At 42.4% G+C, this 19,847-nt stretch overlaps 1 protein-coding gene across 3 annotated transcripts in view; it reads left to right on the forward strand.

The window, feature by feature from the left end:
* Nucleotides 1–253: 253 nt before the first annotated feature.
* EGFLAM (EGF like, fibronectin type III and laminin G domains) overlaps nt 254–19,847 on the forward strand; it is a 193,417-nt gene continuing 173,823 nt past the window's right edge. For 2 of the 3 annotated variants that reach the window (XM_058308041.2, XM_058308048.2), the window contains exon 1: nt 352–659. In XM_058308041.2, coding sequence (XP_058164024.1) covers nt 563–659 — 97 coding nt within the window. In that variant the 5' untranslated portion in view covers nt 352–562. Of the gene's footprint in view, nt 660–19,847 lie in introns of all 3 variants that reach the window. The other variant, XM_058308035.2, reaches the window with a different exon arrangement.

Genomic DNA, 19,847 nt, shown 5'->3' on the forward strand with positions numbered 1-19,847 from the left:
CGAGATTTCAGGGTCAGGACCACAGCCGAGGGGTCGAGGGGACTGGACCCGCACGCACCTTCTCCTGCCCTGCGGCTCAAGTGGTGGAGGTCGATTTCCCCGCCCGGCTGATCCTACCCCTCCCCGCCCCGCCCCAAATCTAGGTCACCAGCCGAGAAGGGCCCAGCTGGGGGTCGCTGGAGGGGGTGAGGGGCGGGCCGTCTGCTCCCAAGGTGGGCGAACAGTAAATTGTCTCAGTGCCTGCCCCTCTCGCTTACTCGATTGTAATTCCATCCCCAAGCCAGTCGAGACTCCCTCCCTCCCCAGCCCGGCCCTCTTCGCCACCCCCGCCCCCTTTCCCCCCAAAAGCCCGGCCGCTCGCAGCCGGCCTCACTCCGCGCACCGACCGCGCGTCTGGGTCCTGCCTCCCCGAACTCCCCCGTCGATCCTGTTCCGGCTCCCTCAGCACCCTCCTGATCCCGGTCAGGGGTTAACCGGGGGCCGCGTCCCCCACATCCCCCAGGAGACGCCCTTCCCTTGTGCTCCCGGGACTTGGTGAAACTTTGCAAGCACCGGCGGCGAAATGGATTTAATCCGAAGCGTCTTGCTCAGGCTCTTGCTCCTGGCCTCCAGCCTCGGATCCGGCTCCGGGTCGCTCGCAGCGGCTCTCCGGAAACCAGGTAAAGCCTTTAGTCCGCCCGGGGGCGCCACGCCCGGAGCGCCCCTGGCCGCGACTTGGTTGAGGGCGCGCAGCCGGTGACGCGCTGCCTCTCGCTCCCCGGACGGCGTGGGCTTTGGTAGGTTCAGGTCTGCTGGAGCTGAGAGAAGACGCGAGCCTGGCAATCCCCCTCCACCCCCGCCCCCAGCCCAGGCGGCTCCAGAAATATCTATTTGTTAAAAGAGTGATCTATTTTCCAGATCCATTAGAGGCAGAGGGGTCTGTATTTGACCACAGGGAACTGAGAGTTGGGGCCACGGATCGTGCTCTCTCAGTTACAGAGGATTGCAACTGTGCAGAGGAGTCAAAGAGATCCTGCCGTGTCTCCAAATAGCTTATTGAATTCACATTGTCCAGAGACCAACCATTTCCTGTTGAGTATCTGAAGACTTGCCTGGAATCCCCTCTGCCCATCTCTGTTTCTGCCCCTGCACTATGTAGGCATGTGGGATTTGGTGTTAAGATCCCCTACCACTTTGGGAGCCAGTTTTCCCATGAAGCAGCGCCCGATGAGTTAATTTTACCCTGTTTTGGACTCCTGCTTTTGTTCTGCTATTTAAAGATGTGTGCGTTTTAGGCTGTTACAAAGGATTGGAGAGAACTTGAAACCACAGTAACTTGTGGTTCTGCTAGGTAAAAGCCTTCGTGTTTTTCGTCTACTTCGATTTGGCCTGTGTTATTAGATTATTCAAAGTAAAACATTCTAAACGACAAAGTTCTAAACGTTATTCCTGAATACTGATTTTTTATTCTTTTCTGGGACTATATTTAGAATTCTGAAAAATCTGTTTTTTCTTAGTTTACTTGGTAAGCGAGGTTGTCTTATGGGATTAATTATATCTTATGAACAATGGAAAACAATATAACTTTATTGGAATGCAGTCTGCAAAACCTCGAAGAAACCACAGTTTGTCTTCACAAATAATGTTTCTATAAGAAAGAGGCAAACCAGGGAAAATTTATCAGAGGGCAAAGAAAATAATCTTGGCAGATTCCCATATGGCTACTTAAGTATTGTTTTACTGTTCAGAATCTCTCCATTTAGAAAAATGACTTGTTGCCTTTCAGCTCTGGGAGATACCCTCATTTCAAGTTGTGTCTGTCAACACCTGCATTTTGCTACCTGCCTTGAAATTTATGGTCATTATTAGAATGTGCACCACATTAAATTATGGGCTATTCCATTTCCAGACTCTTCAATTTATTTTGGAGATAATAGCGGCCGTCCAAGGTAATATTATTCTAAATCAGTTCTCTTCTTGAGTGCACACATATGCACATCTTCAAGGATTTCAGTGAAAGGCTTCTTTCTAACTTTCCTTCTTAAGGTAACCACATCATGACAAATTGCTTTCTGCAGGTTTATTCACATACAGCCATTTAGTAAGAATTTTTTAACAATGCCTAGTCATATCTATAATTCTTAAGTGTAAGTGGAGTGTGGAGTGTTCTTTTAGGATAGATTTCAACCTATTTAAGCAGAATTTTTTTAAAAAAAAGTACATCACAAAAGCTTGCTGTATATGGTTCCCCATCCAGCATCTCATTCTGATCTTTATATCATGAACATACAGGGGCATGTTGGCCTCTTTTGTTTTATCTGAAGCACATCTGTGTTGAAGCATAGATAGTATTTTGATAGTAGAAAATCTACCTTTAAAATATTTTGGCATATTAAATTCATTCAACTTTAGGTAGAAGAAATATTTAGACTAGGTTCAGCCTAAAATTTTTCATTACTTTATTAAATTTTATCCAGACACTGACTTTCAACCTGGAAAACTGCTCTGATTAAAATGACAGTTACTTGATGAACTTCAGGGGAAAATGTCCTCCTGGGCTCATTTACATCCCTTGGAAAGACTAGTTTTTGATCCGGAAAATTGGTCCAGATTGAAAACTGAATGTGCCCAGCTTGCCTCTGAGGTGAACAACAACCAGCTAATTTATAATCTTTGCCAGACCCCAGCAAATCCTGCTAGTATCATATGGGAGTTTCTTTGAACCTTGTTTCATCAGTAGAAATGGTATGTGTGCAGTACTTTGGGGGTAATGTTACCATCTTGCAGACATTCTGGGGTGGCCCTGTTTTCTCTGGGGGCCCTTCTTGTCTCCTCACACTCCTACATCTATTTTTGACCAGTACAGCTTTGTTGGAGAAGTCTTGGATTCAAAATCAACCTGAAAATTCCCCTCCATCTCTGTTCTTGAGAAGTAACCAAATCATGGCTTCAAATCTGAGTCTAATCTGGGCTCTACACAGCCAATCTTCCTCTCCTTGCCAAGACAACAAATACCCTGGAACTCAACATTAACAAATGAATTCTACAGTTACCATGATCCACAAGAATTGCCAATTTTCAAATTAAATCAAATTAGGCAAAATAACTAAACTAAGTGCTTGCTACACTCTTCTAAGAACTTGGCACACATGGATTTATTTAATCAATCCAGCAATGTGGCTTTGAGAGGTTAAATATCTCAATCAAGGTCACACAACTAACAGGTGGTATGACGGGGATTTGAGCTCTGATATTTAGCACCGGAAATTGAGTTCTTAGCCTGACTTGGAGGGCATCTTCCTCACTGCAGAAGAGCGGGGCTGCCATGGGACCTTGTGGCCAGGCAAAGGGCGTTATCCCTGCTACTTTCTGTGAGGACATTTGTTAGATGTCCTTACACAAAGTAGACATTTGTACAGGGGCTTATTCCCTGAACTCCAAAGACAACAGGGTGTGAATGACACTGAGATGGAGTTGTGGAAGCTATTGTCTCTGGACCTCCATCCACAAGGTTCAGAGGTACATGTGGCCTTACAGAGTGGTTGATCCTACTTGCTTACGCTTGTTAGGCCAGAGGGTCTGCTACCAAACCTAGAAGTAGAAAAACGGGCCTCTGAAGAATGGGAGGGTGTAGTGCCCTGTCATTTTCCTAGGTCTTCATGGTTTGGAAACTATTTGCTGGATATCCTGGATTCCTTTTAAGATGAAAAATCAGAATCATAGACCTGAATGGAAGTGAAAAACTCATTTTCCAAGTGGGCTAAGAGAGGTTAAATGACCTGCCCAAGCTCCCATCAGCTGCTTACCTGGGGCTAGTACCAAGTTTCCCACCTTCATGAGTCATCTCTAGTGCTTCTCCCATACCCTGAGTCTTACTAGGTACTGAAGGAAGGACGGTGAAGGAGGGAAAGGGAAATTGAGAACATCTGTTGGTACTAGCAGGTGACAAGCCACACATATTCCCATAGGCAGATTGATAACTTTGCCTTTATTGTTTTTGTTTCTTTGTTTTGTTTTTAGTCAGGCTTATTGAGGGATAGTTTACAAACAGAAGTTTATCTTTTTTAGGTGTACACTCTGATGAGTTTTGACAAACATATGATATAACCACCACCAAAATTGAGATATAGAACATTCCCACTATCTTAAATGTTCCTTTGCATCCCTTTATAGAAAATCTCCTTCTCCCACCCTCCGCTACTGGCAACTTCAGATCTGATTTCTTTCCCTGTAGTTTTGATTTTTTTTCAAAATGTCTTATTTTGTGTCTGTCTTCTTTCACTTAGCATAGTGCTTTTAAGAGCCATCCGTGTTTTGCATGCATCAGCAGTATGTTCTTTTTTCTGTTGCTTAGTAGTCCATTGATAGATGGACCACAGTTTGTTTAACTATTCACTAGTTGATGGTCTTTGGGGTTGTTTCCAGTTTTATGCTATTATGAAAACGGCTGCTATAAACCTTTAGCCTTTATGTGGTCACATGTTTTCATTTCCCTTGGGTGAATAGTAGGGCTGAGATCACTGCATCATATGGTAGGTAGATGTTAAATTTTATAAGAAACCAGAAAAGCATTTTCCAAAGTGGGTGAACCATTTTGCATTCCTACTAGCAATGTATGAGATTTCCTTGCTTCACATCCTTTGCAACCCTTGGTATTGTCAGTTTTTTAAAGCCATTCTAATAGATGCTTAATGGTATCTCATCATGGTTTTAATTTGCATTTCCCTAGTGACTAAATACTGAATATTTTTTCATGTACTGATTTACCATCCTTATCCTTCTTTAACAAAGTACCTGTTCAAATCTTTTGCTTTTTTTTTTTTACAATTAAGATGTTTGTTTTCTTATCTTTGAGTTTTGATGATTCTTTATGTATTCTAGAGGCAAGTCATTTGTCCTGTATATGTTTTGCAAATATTTTCTGTCAGTCTGTGGCCTGTCATTTTATTTTTTTAATGGTGTGTTTCAAAAAACAAAAGTTTTAATTTTGATAAAGTCTAATTTATCAATTCATGCTTTTTCTTGCCTATCCCATAATTTAAAAATATCCCCCTATGTTTTATTCTAGAACTTTTATATTTTGTAGGTTTTACATTTAGGTCTATGACTCTTTTTTAGTTAATTTTTGTATGAGGTGTGAAATATAGGTTGAGGTTTATTTTCTTGTATAAGTATGTTTTGGCTTCATTTTCTAAGCACTCTAATGTTGAGGGATGTGGCAGTTTGAGATTATTTTATGAATCCCCAAATGAGAAAGACTATATACACTAATCTCTTCCTTTGGCTGTGATACCTTTTGATTGCTTTAAATTCAGCTGAGGGGACTTTGTTTAGATTACTTGATAAGACCCATTTAGGGCTTTTGATTGGGCTACATCAGTAAGGCGTAACTTAAGTTGGGTCTCTGTCTACTTGCTGGGTCTGATATAAACAGAAACATAGAAAGACTGACTGAGACAGACACAGGAGGAGAGAACTCTGTCATTTTTGATCCTCTCATGTGGCAGAAAGGCAAAGGCTCAAACAGCTGAGGCCCTGGAGAGAGATGAGTCATTTGTGTGACAGCTTTCAGCTGAAATTGGGAAAAGAGAGAACAGCAGAGACTGATATAGGAGGCAGGGAAAGAAAGACAAGCCCTGTGCCAGGAGAGACAGCACTACAGGATCGCCTAAGCACGAAGCCTCAAGATGGGCCCAGAGAGCTCGAGAGGAAAGGGTGACCCTGGAGGGGAAACCTGAAACCGAGGTGGGATCAATGGCCAGCTTGGTTCAAGACATGGCAGCTGACTTTGGTGAGAAAACACCTCTTATGGTACCTTGAGCTGGACTTTTCCAGGGCTTGGAACTGTAAGTTTTTACCCCAAATAGCCCCCCTTTGTAAAAGTCCACACATCTCTGGTTCTTCATTGGCAGCCCTTTGGCAGACTAATACAGGGAACCTCAGGGGCAGGGTTTTCCTGGCTTCAAATGCTTGCCGTAGCTCTCAGCTCATTTTGGAGGGTGCTATTAAGACTCATTTACCGCTTTAATTTTTTTTATCTCCCTCCCCCAGATGGCTCCCTTGTCTGTTCGCTCATTGTTTTTTGTTTTTGTTTTGCTCATTGTTTGCACTTGTTTTCTATTTGTTGCTTTTGCTTGTTGTCTGCTTATTGTCTGTTTTTTCTTTAGGAGGCATCAGAAACCAAACCTCCCATGTGGGAGGTGGGTGCTCAATGTTTAAACCACTTCTGCCCCCTGCTTATTTGCTTTTGCTCATTGTCTACTCCTTGTTTACTCATTGTCTTGCTTGTTGTTTTTGCTTGTTGTCTGCTTGTTGTTTTTGCTCATTGTCTGCTCATTGTTTTTCTTCTTTAGAAGGCACAAGGAACTGAACCCAGGACCTCCCATGTGGGAGGCAGGTGCTCAACTGCTTGAGCCACATCTGCTCCCTTTTCTCTCTGCAGGGTTTCTGTCTGTGGAATCTTTAGGGCTGACCTTACCATGGCAGTCTGGGACATGGTGCCAAGTGCTAAGGATGCGTGCTGGGGTGCTGGAAGTTGATGGGGGGGGCACCACTGCGTTAAAGACTAATGTTCCCAAATTCTACAGTTCTGAGTATGCCTTTGTTTATTTAGACAGAATTTATGGCATTAATTTCTTCTCTGGCTCAACAAAAGGGGCTGGAGAACTGCACGTGAGTCCTGCCTGTCCTCTTGACTTTTCAGGTTGCCTGAGGTCCCAAGGTATGTGGCCAAAAGGGTTCAGAACTTAAAGGTTTTCCATGGAGGATTTGGGATCCATCCTTAGGGAGAGAGACGTTTCTAATATTTTCCCTCTCCATTTCCTCAGCCTTTCTCTATAGGTGAAAAGTAGACTAAAATCAAGATGTTTTAGGACATCTTCAAAAGGAAAAGAAAGGCTGGTAAAGATCTGAGTTAGCTTGTGGAGGAAAATGTGCCTTGTTAGTTGATGGTGGAGAAGCCTTGAATTTCCAGGTGGTTTTAGTGGCTGCTAGTTTGCGATGTAATGGCTAAGTGGTCAGAGAGCATCTATTCTAATTCCTCCACTCCAACTGGTATCTATAAGAGACTGGCTAGCTCCTCACTCACAGCTATTATTCAAACCCTTTTCCTCAAGGAATGTAATTTTGGGGCCTCATCCTTCCTGAAGGTCCTTCCTGTCCCTCTTCCAACCAACCATACTCTGCCACAGTACTAACTGTGGCAAGAAGATTGTCTTGCTTCTTTTTTTTTGAAGATTTATTTTTTACTCCCCCCTCCCCTCCCCCCGGTTGTCTACTCTCTGTGTCCATTCACTGTGTGTTCTTCTGTGACCACTTCTATCCTTATCAGTGGCACCGGGAATCTGCGTTTCTTTTTCTTGCATCATCTTGCTGCGTCAGCTCTCCATGTGTGCAGCACCATTCCTGGGCAGGTTGCACTTTCTTTCGCGCTGGGCGGCTCTCCTTACGGGGTGCGCGGGGGGACACCCCTGCGTGGCATGGGACTCCTTGCACGCATCAGCACTGTGTGTGGGCCAGCTCCACACGGGTCAAGGAGGCCCGGGGTTTGAACCACGGACCTCCCATGTGGTAGGCAGATGCCCTATCCACTGGGCCAAGTCTGATTCCCTGCCTTGCTTCTTGGGGAAAAACCATGGCTTACAAAGACCAGAGAATTTTCTCCAATGTGTGTGTGTATGTGTGTGCACCAGGCAATTAAGGCCCTTGGTGTTTAATGGCAGAAACATTTTCTTCTGACCCTTTATTATTCTCTCAGCCCTTCTGCACTCCTATTTGTTTCCACATATATCTAATCCCTATATAGAAGCATTTCTCCCTCTCTCCCTGTCTCTCTCTGATTCTCTGTGAAGAGAAGGGACAGAGAGGCCAAGGTCAGAGGTAAATGTAGTTTAACACAACCAATACTTGTTTCTCAGAATTCTTTCTCAAGGCAGAGTGACCTGGCCAGGAAGGAACTGAGTGTTTTGTTTTTTCCCCTCTTACCCAGAGGCCAGGGCTTTAATGATTTTAGAATTCTTCTGGGAATAGTTGTCCATCTGGTTATGGGTTATATCCATGTGGTTATAGGTCAAAAGTGGTCAGTGACTCAGAGCTAGACCCCTTGAAGTGCCTGGGGCTGAGGTGATAGCTTGTATTCTCCCAACTTGTCCGCTCAGCAAGCAGGACTGTGATTTCTCCCAACTGACTAAATGAATGGTCTGGTGTCTTGATTGCTGCAGAAAATCTTCTGAGTAGTGAAGATTCCTGGCACTTGTCACTGTCACTGCATAACAAGCTGCACAAATTGGAAGCACACCTGTCATTTCAAGACTAGAAAAAGGGAAAAGGTGAGGAGATACAGCAGAATCTAAATGGCAGTTTGGAGGGGAAACCCCAAAGGCTTATCTTTGATTCCATTGGCTGTGGATATCTATTTTGAGGAAGGACCCCAGGGTGTAGCTGTAGCCTCCTGAAAGGAGCTGAAAGACATTTGCCTTCTTGCAGAGTCCCTTATGGCATGGGAGGAGTGTGTGTGTGGGGGGGGGCCTTGTGGGTGAGCGGCCGTGGACATTCAGGTGCAAAGCAAATCACTTTGATGCCTGCAGAGAGCGCACTTTCCAGAGCTGGCCCCGAGCTGATCTCTGACCCCGAGGGACAGCAAGTACTTTTTTTTTAGTAAATCCAATTCTGAGATACTTTTCCTCTAAGACCAGAATTATTGAGTAAAACTATGGACCAGACAAGTAATTCCCAAACTTCCAGGTAGATAAGAATTCTTGGAAAGCATCCCAGGCTTCTGCCTTTTTAAAAAGAACCTCAGGTGACTTGATGTCGTTGGTTCCCAGCCCACCCTTGGAGAAATGCCGAAGGAGGTTTGCTCAACCCTGGGCTCCTCCATCTTCTCCCACCCCTCGGCACCTCCACCCCACCCACACTAACTCTCCGCCTTTCACCCACGCCAAGCTGTGATGGCTAGTAACAGCGTGCTCCCCTGGGGCATGTGTTCTTTAACCAGAATAACCTGGAGGCTGGATTTGGGGCTTGTGGTCTTTCCAAGGCCCCTTTCCTGAGCAAGGTCCTCCTTTTCCGACTCACCCTCTTTCCTCCCAACACGGTCATTGTGAGATGGCTACACAAAGAGGGAGAGCCTGCAGTGCTGTTAGCAAAAGCCATGCTAGATGGTGTACACCCAAGCCCTCCATACTTCCCTGCAGCTGGCTCTCTTCGCGTCCAAGGCTGGTTTCTTCCCGGCTGAGCAAGAAGGCTTAACGGAGAGTATGGACATTGGTATTTGGCAAACCTGGGTTCAAGTTCTGGCTCTGCTTTTTTATTCTTTACTTGGGGTATTAGCTCTGTAAACCTTGTTTCCTCATCTGTAAAAATTATGAAAGGAAAGAACCTACCACATAGAGTTGCTGAGAGGGTTCAGTGAGATGATACATGTAACAATCGATTAAAAAGGATATTAGAAGACTGAATCTTGAAGGCAATATTTAAGAAACTAGAAATGTTTAATCTAGACAAGGAAGCAATTTTGAAAGATGTATTTTCAGGCATCTGAAGTAATAAACACAGACATTTATGATTTCATGTAATTTTATCCTTTTTTTTTTTTAAAGATTTATTAATTTTTTTATTTCTTTCCCCTCCCCACCCTGGTTGTCTGTTCTCTGTGTCTATTTGTTGCGTCTTTCTTCTTTGTCCGCTTCTGTTGTTGTCAGTGGCATGGGAATCTGTGTTTCTTTTTGTTGCACCATCTTGTTGTGTCAGCTCTCCGTGTGGGTGGCGCCATTCCTGGGCAGGCTGTACTTTCTTTCGCTCTGGGCAGCTCTCCTTACGGGGCGCACTCCTTGTGCATGGGGCTCCCCTACTCGGGGGACACCCTTGCGTGGCAGGGCACTCCTTGAACGCATCAGCACTGCGCGTGGGCCAGCTCCACACGGGTCAAGGAGGCCTGGGGTTTGAACTGTAGACCTCCCATGTGGTAGACGGACGCCCTAACCACTGGGCCAAGTCTGTTTCCCAGTTTTGTCCTTTTTAATACATTTTAATGTATGATTACATGTGGTTTGATATGTATCAAGTTGTAAAATTTTTTAGATAAATTAAATGGCAAATCAGAAGTCTTTTGTCAACCACATGCTTTGATTATTAGTTTGGGAAATGTGGCTGCCAGGTTTGTGGTCTCACCTGAATGGATTACCTTTGAGAAACAGTAGTCCCAAAGGCGATGGATGATTTTCACCTGGTAAATCATCTAGGAGGAAGTTTTGCAGGGTATGGTAGGGGGAGCAACTGTTCATAAAAGAGAAGTATCTAGACTGATATGTGACTAGGAGTCGGGGAAAGTCTCCAGGAGCTGGAGAGCTAAAAAATGGTTCAGGTCTTGTTCACTGATCAGTAGACTGGAGTTATTCCTGATCTGGTTAACATAGAAAGATAGAGACTGGGTTCAGTCGGCTCTTCCTTTTCCTATTAATGATTCCTCAGTGGTAAAAAGCCCCTTTCCCCAAAAAATAACCCCACGCGCTTATTTTAAGAATCAAAGGAAATAAAGCAGACTAGTACTTTGGCACAATATAATTATTATCTAACAGTAATCATAGTAGCTCTTATATTACTTTAATCAACCAAACCAACTAGAGGGTTTACTTTCTCACACTTTGATCTCCTTTCCAGTTCCTCCCTTGCCCACTCCTCTAAAGACGCTTGATGATTCTCTCTTCATCTGACTCTGCAAATCCTGAGCAATTTAAATCTTAACACTTGTGTTTGCTGACAGGGCAATCAAAATCCTGAATCAAATTTAATGCAATGTTAATGCTATTTATTTTTCTCGGTGCAATAAGTTTGCATTAGCCATTTAATGGTTTACATTGTGCAAAAGGAGATGTATCAGCAGTCACTTTTCTGTAACATCTAGGCAGTTGGAAACATAATACTTAAATACAACCTGAGTTTAAAGCCTTCATTGGACAGATGGCTAATTTTATTGATCTAATCTTATACTTAGGAATAGATCCCATGATCCTTTGCTTGTAATTCTTGGAGTGAGCAGAGACATAAATAAAATGGATGATGACTGTGAATTAGGAGCCTGCTATATTGTCAGTAATTTATTTTTTATATACTTCAATATAAATAGTGACTGTAAATTACTTCAATCTTTAGCCTACAGCCTGCTTAGTTTATGCTTCAAGTAATGCAGAGCAGAAGGCACCCCTCCTGCATAAGAGTTTACATCTGTTTTTAATCTCTTGGTGATTGTGGCATCCCAGTGGTAAAATATTTAGAAGTTCACTTCTGCCCTAGCCATGGATCCATACCATGGGGCTTGTTAATTATCATTCGAAGGACTTGACCATGAAGTCCACTCTCAAAGGTGGCTGTGACAATGCTTCAAATGATGCTATCAAAAACTCATACTACTCATCAACAGATGAATGGATGAACAAAACACATGCAGACAATGGAATATTATTCAGCCATAAAAAGGAGTGAAGTTCTGATGCACGCTACAACGTGGATAAACCCCAAAGATACCATGTTGATTGAAATGAGCCAGACACAAAAGGACACACTTATATAAAATACCTAGAATAAGCAAATTCATAGAGATAGAAGAGAATTATAGGTTACCAGGGGCTGTTGAAGGGGGCATATGGGGAGTTATTGCTTAATGGGTACAGAGTTTCTGTTTGGGATTTCGGTAATGGATGGTTGTGATGGTAGCACAATGCCATGAATGTAATTAATATCATTGACTTATACACACAGAAGTGGTAAAAATGGAAAATTTTGTGTTGTACAAGTGTTACCACAATAGAAGTTTTTCAAAATTCCACACTAGTGTTTGCTAATTAGCATCGATTATGTTAGACATATTTTTCTCATTGATGAAGTGATTAGGTAGAAAGATTATACATGTCCTATTTTTACATGGGCAAAGAGTAGGAATTCAGCAAGTACAGCAGCCATGCTACTTTGAAGTTAGGCTAGGGTACCATTCCATTCGGTCCTGTGTTTTCCTCACTTAAAAGTTAACTCAGTTGCCTGAAGGGTGATTTGCAGGCCCTTCCATCAGTCTATTGATGTGTCTGTCCGCAGGGTAAACCATTCAGCAAGGTGCTTGTATTAATCAGGACAGTTAACACTAGCTGCTGTAACAGACAACCCCAAACCTCAGTAGCTTGATGCAGAATTTATTTTTTATTTACTCTAAATCCAAAGTGTATGCCCTGGTTGAGCAACTCTCCAGGGCAGCTCTCCTCCAAACAGTGTTGTGGAGATCTGAGTCATTCTGTCTTATTGCCTCCATCTTGTAATGCCACCATCTTCGAAATACGCCTCCAAGTGGCATGGTAGGTAAAGAGAAAGAAAACTTATGTGGGAGATTTTTGTGTGCCAGGCCATGTAAAACATGGTCCCAACCTAAAAACTTTAGGGAAGCTGGAAAATGTAGTTCAGTTTTACACATGAAAAGAAAAGAAAACAGGTTTGGTGGGTAGGTAATATTGTCTCTGATATAGTTAGTGCTTGTTGGAGTCCCTAAAAGGACAAAGAAGGGGTGTCACCAAGTTTACAAGAAGAGGTGGATAACTATTTTTATGAGTGCATGCTCATGAATATTTATATGTGGCAGAATTTGGACTGGAATTTGCTTTCATTGTCCTATACAACCTGGCTGAAAAGTAGATAGCTGTCATCTTTGCTTGTTGGAGGCTACGATGATTTAACAAAAGAACCTAAAAATTAAGCAGTCAAATTGACAAGTCAGTTTGCAATAGGGCCCCAGAATATGTACCTGGTTAAGTGAATATATGCTATATGTTGCTACCTATTTCCTACATTTTACAGAAAATAAAATTAATCCCTTTTAAAAAGTAAAATGTAATTGCTCAGTGGGTTAGTGTAAATTTCTAAGGCACGTCAACTAAGATTCCAGATTTTCCCCCCACCTCTAGTTTACTAGAAGCTTCTTCTATTTATGTTCCATAACAAAAAGGACTATTCATGGTAGAATAATTTATTCAGTGAGAGATGCATCTTAAAAATATAACTATCACTTTTTAAGACACCACAGCCTACTTTGATGGGGAGGAAGATGGTGTGGGTTAATCCTAACAAAAATAAATTGGTCCGTTTGGTTGGTCCACTGTAGTTTTCAGAACGCTTTCATAGAAGTGATCTCATTTGATCCCTGTAACCGTTGCCCCATCAAGGAGTCAGGGAAGATGGCTTATCAAACAGGAAAACAGGCCTAGCTGAGACATGAACCCAGTTCAACGAGCTCCTGTCCCTTGATGCTTCCTATCATCCAGAGCTGCTTTTGCAGCTAATGGCTAAGAGTGTGATCGTGGTGTTTTTGCAAAAATGCTTGATGATTGGGGAGCTGTTTACAACTGAGAAGCAGCTGTAGCAGCTGGAGAATAGCCCCAGAATAGGCCCCTTTTGGGGTCTCAGGACCACCCAGAAGACTCAGCCTGGCTTTGATGTTTTCTATTCCTTCATTCTTCAACCACCTTCTTTAGTGGCAAATTGTATTGGCTAGGCCTTCAATGTGGCATATTTCAAGGTTTACCATTTACGTCTCAAGGCTTTCTATTTCTCAAATATCTGGGAGTTCTTAATTAGTATAGTTAAATAAATAAACCTTAGGTTGAAAAAAGAAGCAAGCGATTGGTAGCTATTTTAAAAGTAGTTGATAGGCTTTAGCCACAGTCTACATGCATAACACACATCCTTCATCTTGGAGGGATTGCAACAAGAAACCAGTAAGGCAGACCTAGGTTTGCACCTTAGCTTTAAAACTTGTAGCCAGGGAAGCAGACTTGGCCCAATGGATAGGGCTTCCGCCTACCACATGGGAGGTCTGGGTTCAAAGCCCCGGCCACCTTGACCCATGTGAAGCTGGCCCGTGTGCAGTGATGATGCGCGCAAGGAGTGCCCTGCCACGCAGGGGTGTCCCCCGAGTAGGGGAGCCCCACACGCAAGGAGTGTGCCCTGTAAGGAGAGCTGCCAGCGCGAAAGAAAGTGCAGCCTGCCCAAGAATGGCACCGCACACATGGAGAGCTGACACAGCAAGACAACACAACAAAAAGAAACACAGATTCCTGGGGCCGCTGATAAGGATAGAAACGGTCACAGAAGAACACATAGTGAATGGACACAGAGAGCAGACAACTGGAGTGATGGAAGAGGAGAGAAAGAAATAAAAAATCTTTAAAACAAATAAAACAGAAAACTTATAGCCATCTGATTTCAAAAAGAGTATTTAATTTCTTTACATCTTAGAAATTTTCTTCTGAAATTTATGGCTCATAATACCAACCACAAAGGTTTTGAGTGACAAATCAATGAGATAATGTGATGACTAAAAATGCACTTAGGAAAGAAAACACCTAAATATTTGAACCATAACGGGCACCCCAAAGCTAGTCCATATTAATTATGTTCATCATGGTTTATAGAGTTTATATAGCGGTAGAGATGGCATTTCCATATTTGGTGTAACCCCAAATATCGACTTCATTGACACAGATGTCTTGTTGAGCTTGAGCTCACATGAAAATGAAAAGAATTTCATTTCTTTAATTTCAGATTATGGGTTCTTGGACTTTATATTCCCAAAAGATGACTTTTGGTGTCTATATTAGTCATAAAGTTCATGTCATTGATGATAGACCCGAAGTTAGCTTCATGTTTAAAAACACAGCTAACAATTTTTGGGTTTTGTACAATACCAAAGAGAAAAGATCAAAGTAATATTTTTTTTTATATAACTAGTGTAGGAGTAATAGATTTTTTCATGTATCATGTACATGGTTCTCTATCCAAAAAGAGGTTATGTTGGGATTTCAAAAATTTTAAGTCATAAGTACTTTCTATACTATGGTGTTGAGAGAATAAATGTGAAAGACAGTATTTTGATGATCTCTACTTTCTTCCCATTTTGATTCAACCATACTCTCTGACAGAATAACCTTCCCAAAATGCAGTTCTAATCTTGTCCCTCTTGTGTTTAGTAGTTTTTACTATACCTTCCAAACTATAAAGCTAGCACTTGAGGTCTGTCACAAAATGCCCCAACTTACCTTTGCTGTTTTCTCACCGAAGACACGACCTTTTTCCAGCCAAGCTAGATTATTTGCTATTCTGCACACTTCTTCTTTTCTTTCCCAATGCTGAACCTGTCTGCATGTTGATTTGCCTTCTTGGAATATCCTTCCCTCATCTCTGCCCAAAGAAACGCAACTCAACTGCTCCCTCTTCTGAAGTCTTCTTGCACCCCCTCAGCCAGAAGCCATTTCTCTCCTCTCCCACTTTGCCTGGTATTATTTATAAGTATGCTTGACTCACCTCTTCTGTTAGATTTGCAGCTTGGTAAGGAAGGCACCATGACTTCTTCATCTTTGTTCCCGGCCCCACCCCCCCACCCCCCCCTTTCTGGTGGAATGACTTGCATGTGGTCCAACCTTCACAGTCAGCTGTAGAATGGAAAACTAGGTCCTCATTTTAGGCAAAAACATTTTAATGTGTGATTAAATTTGATCCTGCTCCTAGCTCCTGAATTCATTTCCTTCTTCGAACACAATACAGAGAAGGTGTCACTTCTATGTACCAACACTTTTGCTCAATCTCTGCAGACATTTGAAAACCCACAAAGCAGTTTGATTTAGAGAAGGGAATGCCCCGGGGAATCTGTCTGCAGCAGTATGTAATTTAAATCCCACCTACATGCTGCCAAAGGCTATTGGAATTGTGGATTTTTAAAGGAGTCTCTGATTGAGTCTGTGCTGTGAAATATGTCATTTTTGATACCCAGAGAACAAATAAAATTTAAGTAATATGTGGGGCTGCCTCAGACCTGCTCTGTCATGGCTTGGGAGGTTAAGAAGGAAGGGCAACGCTATTTACTCATAAATCAAAAGATAGTGGGCAAGGAGGGATTAAAACAGTCAGATGTTCCCCCCCTCTCCTACCCCTATCTGTCTTTAAAGCCAAAGGAAGATGAGGCTTGTGTGAGAATGGCATTGGAGGAATGATTGAAAAGGTCAGCCCAGGAGAAGGGATAAAGTCAGTCCATCTCTCCTAATGAGACTGTGAGGCTGGGAGGAAAACAGTGCTCAAGTTCTTCAACATTCTTCTTCAGCTTTATTGTACTGATCCTGACTTGTTTACGAAGATTAATTCTGTAATCTCAGGAAAGGAAAGCAGTTAAAAGCTAGAGTATTTGCACAGGTTTTCCATGTTTGGTTTGTAATGATCAACATGTGTGATAAAATGAATGCCTCTGGGCAGCCACATTAAAAGCAATCAATTGATTGACTCATTCACCAGTTGAATTCATTGTAGATACATAAAGAGCCAAAAATAAGCCGTATTATAAGAGCAATGAAAAATGAACTAAGTAAATAATAGAATGCTCAAGTATTTAGGGGGAAGTATAATGATGTTGAGATTTACTTTGAAATATGTCAAAAATAAGATTTACTGATGGATGAAGAGAGGGCTAGATCATTGGGTAGATACATGATTAAAAAAAAGTATAGTAAAATATTAATGGTAGAATCTAGGTGGTGAGTAAATAAATGTTCACTATAAATTTTTTTCACTTTTCTATGTTTGAAAATTTTCATAATAGCATGTATTTAAGGAAACCAATCAAATGACTAGAAATTTTTACCCTTTAAAGGTGAGATTCTGAAACGGTCTGCTCTGTACCCACATTTGGGTGGAATTTCTACTTTTATTCTGCTCCCCACTCCAAATTTACTCTCTGCTCGTCTTTGCCTTGCTGTGTGTTCCAAGAGGTTGGTTTCCTCAGGCTGCGAAGTTCAGACTACTTAGCCGTCAGGCTCCTTTAAGTTCAGCTAATAAGAGGACACCAAGGGAGAGATTCCTCCCTACTTTGGCACTGCTGTGCAGGCAGCAGCTACATTTCTCTGAAACTGCATTCTCTTTCCCTCCACCGCTTCTGGCTCTTGTTGGGTGCCCTAAACACTATTTTCTCCAATTGCACTTTTAGCCCTATTGGTAGTAACAGCAGCTCACTGGCGTTGGTCTCTAGGTACTGTGGTAGCCCAAGTTCTTCCTTAAAGCTGTACATACCTCTCTTAAGTATTCTCTTAATTTAAAAAAAGTTTATTTTAATTAAGTAAGTTCTTTCCCTGCTGGGACCCTGACTGATGCCTTTGGTACTCCTGTTTTGGAATATATGCCCTGTTTCTACTATTTTCCTCCATAAGCATAACGACACGTGTTAGACTTGTGTTTAGCTTGCATTCAGAACTCTCTGAGGATTGGCTCTGATTTACTTTAAGCCTGTCTGCTGTAAATCCTTAGGGTAACTATAAGAATCATAAAATCCTTGATCTTTTGAGGATAAGCTTCTCCTTTGCGTCCAAATCTTCAGGCCACTTAAGGGATAAGAGCATATTCTGATCAATGTATCCATAACTGCACATGGGTGTTGAGAAATGATTGAAGTGATGTCCAGTACTCTTAATTGAAATTCCAGGAGCCCAGAGGTTCCTGGACAACATGTGAAATGAGGGGAAGATAGGTCTTCATCTCTTCAGAGCATCACCATGGACTAAAACTAACCTCTCATAACTCCAGTGAATTTGACCTAAAGGAAAGGTCCAGGCAAGCTCGGACTTTCTCCCACTTCTGTTTATATTTCTATCTTTGTGTGTGTATGTGTGCACTTGATGCTTTTCAGACTCTTTTCTGAGTTCTTTGCTATATATATCTCCATACCGCATATTCTACTGATCAGTAGAATTGAAACGCTTATTATTGAAACTAAAAAGAGTTAATTAGGTCACACCATTATCTTAGCTTGGAATTCCCTGAAACAGACCTTAAAACTAAGATCTGAGAGAAAATAATTTGTTTGGAAGGTAGAATAAAACCAAAAATGGTAAGGGAGAGGGCAGTGAGACAGGGAGTCAAGTGAGAAGGCTGTTAATAAAGGTTGTGTCATTAAGCAAGTTATGATGTGATTAATCTCATAGGAGAAACTCTTTAAGATGTGGTATAGAACATGTAACTCAGAGTTATCTCACTTTAGGGGTAAGGGAGCCTGGGTATTTACACCTCTTCAGTCAGGCATGCTGGGAGGGTGGGTGTTAAATCCCAGATACCAGTCAGTAGTTGGAAGTGTGCTGGCCAGCTCTGAAGTTGTAAGGTACTATGGTGGGACTGAATAGCTATTTCTTTTTTTTTTCAAACTCAATGCAATTCCATTTACCATTTTGATAAACAACTACCCACAGAGGTTTATATATTGTTTTAGTTTCCTAGGTTGCTTAAGGCAAATACTGTGAAAAGGTTTGGCTTGAACAATGGGAATTTATCAAAGCTTACAGTTTTGAGGCCAAGAAAAGGTCCAAATCGTGGCATCATCGGCTGCCGGGAGTCCTTGGCTCCTCTGTCTCATGTGAATGCACAGGGCAGTGTCTGCTGGTCTCTCCCTTCTCCTCTGGGTTTTGTTGATTTCAGCTTCTTGGCTTCTGTGGCTTTCTTTTTTTCTCTCTCTATTCACTCTCCTATAAAGGCTTCCCGTAACAGTATTAAAACCCATCCTGAATGCACTGGGTCACACCTTAACTGAAGTTGTCCCATCAAAAGGTCCTACTTATGGTGGCAGACTTGGACCAGTGGTTAGGGCGTCCGTCTACCACACGGGAGGTCCGTGGTTCAAACCCCAGGCCTCCTTGACCCATGTGGAGCTGGCCCATGCGCCATGCTATTGCATGCAAGGAGTGCCGTGCCACGCAGGGGTGTCCCCGGCATAGGGAATCCCCATGCGCAAGGTGTCTGCCCCGTAAGGAGAGCCACCCAGCGTGAAAGAAAGTGCAGCCTGCCCAGGAATGGTGCAGCACACACGGAGAGCTGACACAACAAGATGACGCAACAGAAAGAAACACAGATTCCCTTGCCACTGACAACAGAAGCGGACAGAGAAGATGCGGCAAATGGACACAGAGAACAGACAACCAGGGTGGGGCGGGGAAGGGAGCGAAATGAATTTTTTAAAAAAAAAAGTTCCTACTTACAATTGGTTTATACTCTCAGGAATGGATTAGATTTAAGAACATGATTTTCTGGGGTACATTCAGCTTCAAACCAGCTCATATATATGGGTATGTATATGTACATGTATATGCATGTATATATATATGGATATATATTTGCATGTATATTTTTTATATATATATTATGGGAAGAAGGCAAAGATGTTTATAAACTCCAAATCCTGAATCTCACTTCTCAGTCCCAGCCTGCTTTAGGATTTTCAGAAACAAACAAACACAACATTGTAGTACAATGTACATAAATACCACCTTTTGATTGAACTAGTTCTCCAGTTGGAGATATTCAGGGCAGCTGCTTGGGTTTTGACTCTTAATAACAAGAATGGCAACATCAACCAAAAGTTTTCTCACTTGTGTGAACTGAGAATGTAGCCAATAGGAATAGTCTTTGTTACTTATGATTAAGTCCTGCTACTTAGAATTTCTTCTCTGTCATTGATTCTTACATTGGAGGAGAATGCACATTTACTCTTTTTTTTTAAGCACTCTTTTAAAATTTTATTTTTTAAGCACTCTATTTACTTATTTACTTATTTATTTATTTCTCTCCCCTTTCCTGCCTCCACCAGTTGTCTGCTCTCTGTGTCCATTCGCTGTATGTTCTTCTGTGACTTCTTCTATCCTTCTCAATGGCATGGGAATCTGTGTTTCTTTTTGTTGCATCATCTTGTTGTGTCACCTGTCTGAGTGTGCAACGCCATTCCTGGGCAGACTGCACTTTATTTCGCACTGGGCGGCTCTCATTATGGGGCACACTCCTTGCGTGTGGGGCTCCCCTACACGTGG

The sequence above is a fragment of the Dasypus novemcinctus genome, chromosome 2 (genome assembly GCF_030445035.2).
Source record: "Dasypus novemcinctus isolate mDasNov1 chromosome 2, mDasNov1.1.hap2, whole genome shotgun sequence".
Taxonomy (NCBI): Eukaryota; Metazoa; Chordata; class Mammalia; order Cingulata; family Dasypodidae; genus Dasypus; species Dasypus novemcinctus.